The sequence below is a fragment of the Anopheles aquasalis genome, chromosome 2, assembly GCF_943734665.1.
Source record: "Anopheles aquasalis chromosome 2, idAnoAquaMG_Q_19, whole genome shotgun sequence".
In the NCBI taxonomy this organism is placed as follows: domain Eukaryota; kingdom Metazoa; phylum Arthropoda; class Insecta; order Diptera; family Culicidae; genus Anopheles; species Anopheles aquasalis.
This window is the reverse complement of record NC_064877.1, coordinates 74,365,647-74,368,146: the sequence shown is the minus strand read 5'-3', so window position 1 is coordinate 74,368,146 and position 2,500 is coordinate 74,365,647. Positions and strand designations below refer to the sequence as shown.

The 2,500-nt window shown below is 46.7% G+C and overlaps 3 protein-coding genes across 6 annotated transcripts in view; 2 read left to right on the top strand and 1 right to left on the bottom strand.

Moving 5' to 3' along the window:
* LOC126569159 (adenylate cyclase type 3) overlaps window positions 1-951 on the top strand; it is a 37,176-nt gene extending 36,225 nt beyond the window's left edge. For both annotated transcript variants that reach the window (XM_050226076.1, XM_050226077.1), the window contains exon 19: window positions 1-951. This exon is cut by the window's left edge and continues 2,570 nt beyond it. The gene's annotated coding sequence lies outside the window, so the exon portion shown is untranslated.
* A 190-nt stretch (window positions 952-1,141) lies between these two features.
* Window positions 1,142-2,253, top strand: LOC126577103 (uncharacterized). The gene is made up of 3 exons (XM_050238518.1): window positions 1,142-1,595; window positions 1,657-1,969; window positions 2,055-2,253. The coding sequence occupies exons 1-3, from the start codon at window positions 1,142-1,144 to the stop codon at window positions 2,251-2,253; spliced, it is 966 nt and encodes a 321-aa protein (XP_050094475.1).
* Window positions 2,254-2,277: 24 nt separating this feature from the next.
* Window positions 2,278-2,500, bottom strand: part of LOC126569164 (adenylate kinase isoenzyme 1) — a 5,282-nt gene continuing 5,059 nt past the window's right edge. For all 3 annotated transcript variants that reach the window (XM_050226088.1, XM_050226086.1, XM_050226087.1), the window contains one exon: window positions 2,278-2,500. This exon is cut by the window's right edge and continues 477 nt beyond it. The gene's annotated coding sequence lies outside the window, so the exon portion shown is untranslated.

Genomic DNA, 2,500 nt, shown 5'->3' with positions numbered 1-2,500 from the left:
GAAATGGAGAGCAAAGAATGGTGAGAGGCAGAGAGTAGCATTTAAAATCACACTAAATTATAAGAAGAAGAAATATACTGAAAACAATCTGCAACAACAGAACTAGGTAGAGAGGGCTAACAAAGCACTTACCTTCTTTGTGGTAGGATAACGAATGAGATGCATTAGTCATTAGTAGTAATTAGTAGAGTAGTAGTCGGAGTAGCATTAGTAGTTATTATTACAAACAAAAAAACAAACCCTGAAAAACTGAACAATCGTATTGAATGATCATTCTGTGTCAGCTCCAATGCTCACATCTCGGTGTCCTTGAGAGTGTTAACAGTTTCTCCTTGTCGTCACTGTTTCATTCAGCCATTCAAGTTGTCAAACTCTAGACGAACAACGGCAGGCGATCGAAATAGGCTGCATAAGTGTATGTAAGTCCCGAGTAGTACCGTAGTAGGCAGTGCTCTGCCCAGCAGCATTAGAGTATCGAGTATCCGAGCAACTCCGTAGACCCCATTGGTAGCTGAGGAGCAGCAGAGAACCAAGCGAACGAGCGACCTTGTGTAATCGACTTATTTTTCTACAAAACAACACGCGACAAACAATAGGTTTTGTATATTGTCCTCTAGGTCTATCGGTGAAGTACACAAACAACTTAAGTACAAAGCAGCAGCGTTCGAGGCTGATAGGATTCTGGCCGATAGGATTCAATGCCAACCGATATTTGATTTATTTTTCGAAAGACAAGATCACAATCTCTAGCGGATGAGTTCACTAGTAACCACTTCCCACCCCCCACGAAAAATACTCAAAGGACCACTTAACTCAAGGTTCCCTTAATCACTCGGTGTAGAGCGATCGCGCGAGCGAGCCCGGATGCACCTGGGGTGCACGGTTCTTTGCGTGGATCTGGCTGCAACTCTGTGACGCAACTAGCTAAACGGTGAAATTACACTGAAATAAAGAGACTACTTGCAGACACTTACCAGCATTGTGATGATTCCCCCTTGAGGGGGTGGGGTTAGTGCTGTCCATCAAAACGGATGACAGATTAACGACAGTGGAGTGCACTCATAATGGATGGTCCCCTCGTTATGCGTCGCTATTGTAGGTCAAACTGTAATTCAATCTCCATCCAACCGTCGAGACCGTGATGCATCAGCTTGTACTTGTTGTGGCACTGCTGGCGGTTCAGCTCCCACGAGATTCGAGTGCCGTACGCACCTGCACCGAACAGAGCAGGAAGATTGTGCATCGGTTCTATCTGTTACGCCACTGTCAAAGATCCGAACGGAACGTGATTGGGCTGGCAAATGTAAAAACTGTACGCAATTGTGCTGATCTTGCCCGCAGTAAGCAAGCAATGGCGTTCAATTATGCACCGGCGGGACGCAACGGTGTCAATCGTTACGAATTGACCCAAAACCAGAGCAGACCAGCCACGTGGATTCCACCGAAGGCTGCTTCAGGCGGCAGCAGCACTACCAGAGCCCCGTTTGATGATTTCTACAACTGCCAGGTGTTGGACTGTCCGGAACATCGTAACCTATCGTCGATCGTGAACGATACACGGTTCGATTACTACTCCATGTTTGCCAAGATACTTCGTAAGTCGAGCCAGCACGGGGGGAGCTTAGAACTCACGGATTAACAGTATTTTACGGCCAGCTCCAGCAGCAGCAACTTGCATTCCATCGATCGGAATGTTTCTGTTCGAAGAAACGAAGCACAACTACTCACGGGCTTACAACTCGTGTGTGGCACAACATGGTGGCAGCTTAGCGCACGTTGCCAGCGATAGAAGAACCTTCGAAATTGCTCGTGTTCTCGGTAACCTACCGAAAGGCAATGATAACTCTTCGCTCAATGAGTCACTGTTTTACGTTGGATTGAACGAATCCATCCGCGATCGGTTCTTCACTTCCGCTGGGGAACGTTTAGATTGCTTCACGTTTCGTGCCTGGGCTCCAGGACATCCAGCGTAAGCGATGATGCGGATAGCGTGCCTCGTACTGATACTAACACAGTTTCTCTCTCTGGCTCTTTGTTGCGGAATGCGATAGAAGAAACCGATCTGCCCCTGGCTGCGTTGCACTAACGGAGGAAGGCTCCTGGAAGGTGTTCAACTGTAACCGCAACCTACCGTACGTTTGTGAACTGCACACTTCCGGTCCGGCCTTGCACGAACCGAAACTCCGACGTCGGTGTTCCATCAAGCGACCAAACAATCGAGACGCTCCACCCAAACGTGTTCCCATTGAATAAAGTGCCCATGAATCGTTCGTTGCGTTCTGGTTGTTTCTTTTACCTTTATTTCATTTTTATAGACAGAAGAGAGTTTAAATCTGTTGCTCGTAAGCAAGCTTATTGCATCAATAGCACAACACGACAAAAGTGTAGAACATTTTCTTTGGCTTTAGAATAGATTTGTTTTTTTTTTCTTCAAACGTTCCAAACAACAGCATCTACATCTCACCACGTGCCACGGAACAGGTGATCGATCATAAGAAGT

Coding starts and splice junctions, on each gene's coding strand:
- LOC126577103 (XM_050238518.1), top strand. CDS start 1,142: ATGCATCAGCTTGTACTTGTTGTGGCACTGCTGGCGGTTCAGCTCCCA. Junction 1,596..1,656: donor CATGTTTGCCAAGATACTTC/GTAAGTCGAGCC, acceptor TTTTACGGCCAG/CTCCAGCAGCAGCAACTTGC. Junction 1,970..2,054: donor TGGGCTCCAGGACATCCAGC/GTAAGCGATGAT, acceptor ATGCGATAGAAG/AAACCGATCTGCCCCTGGCT.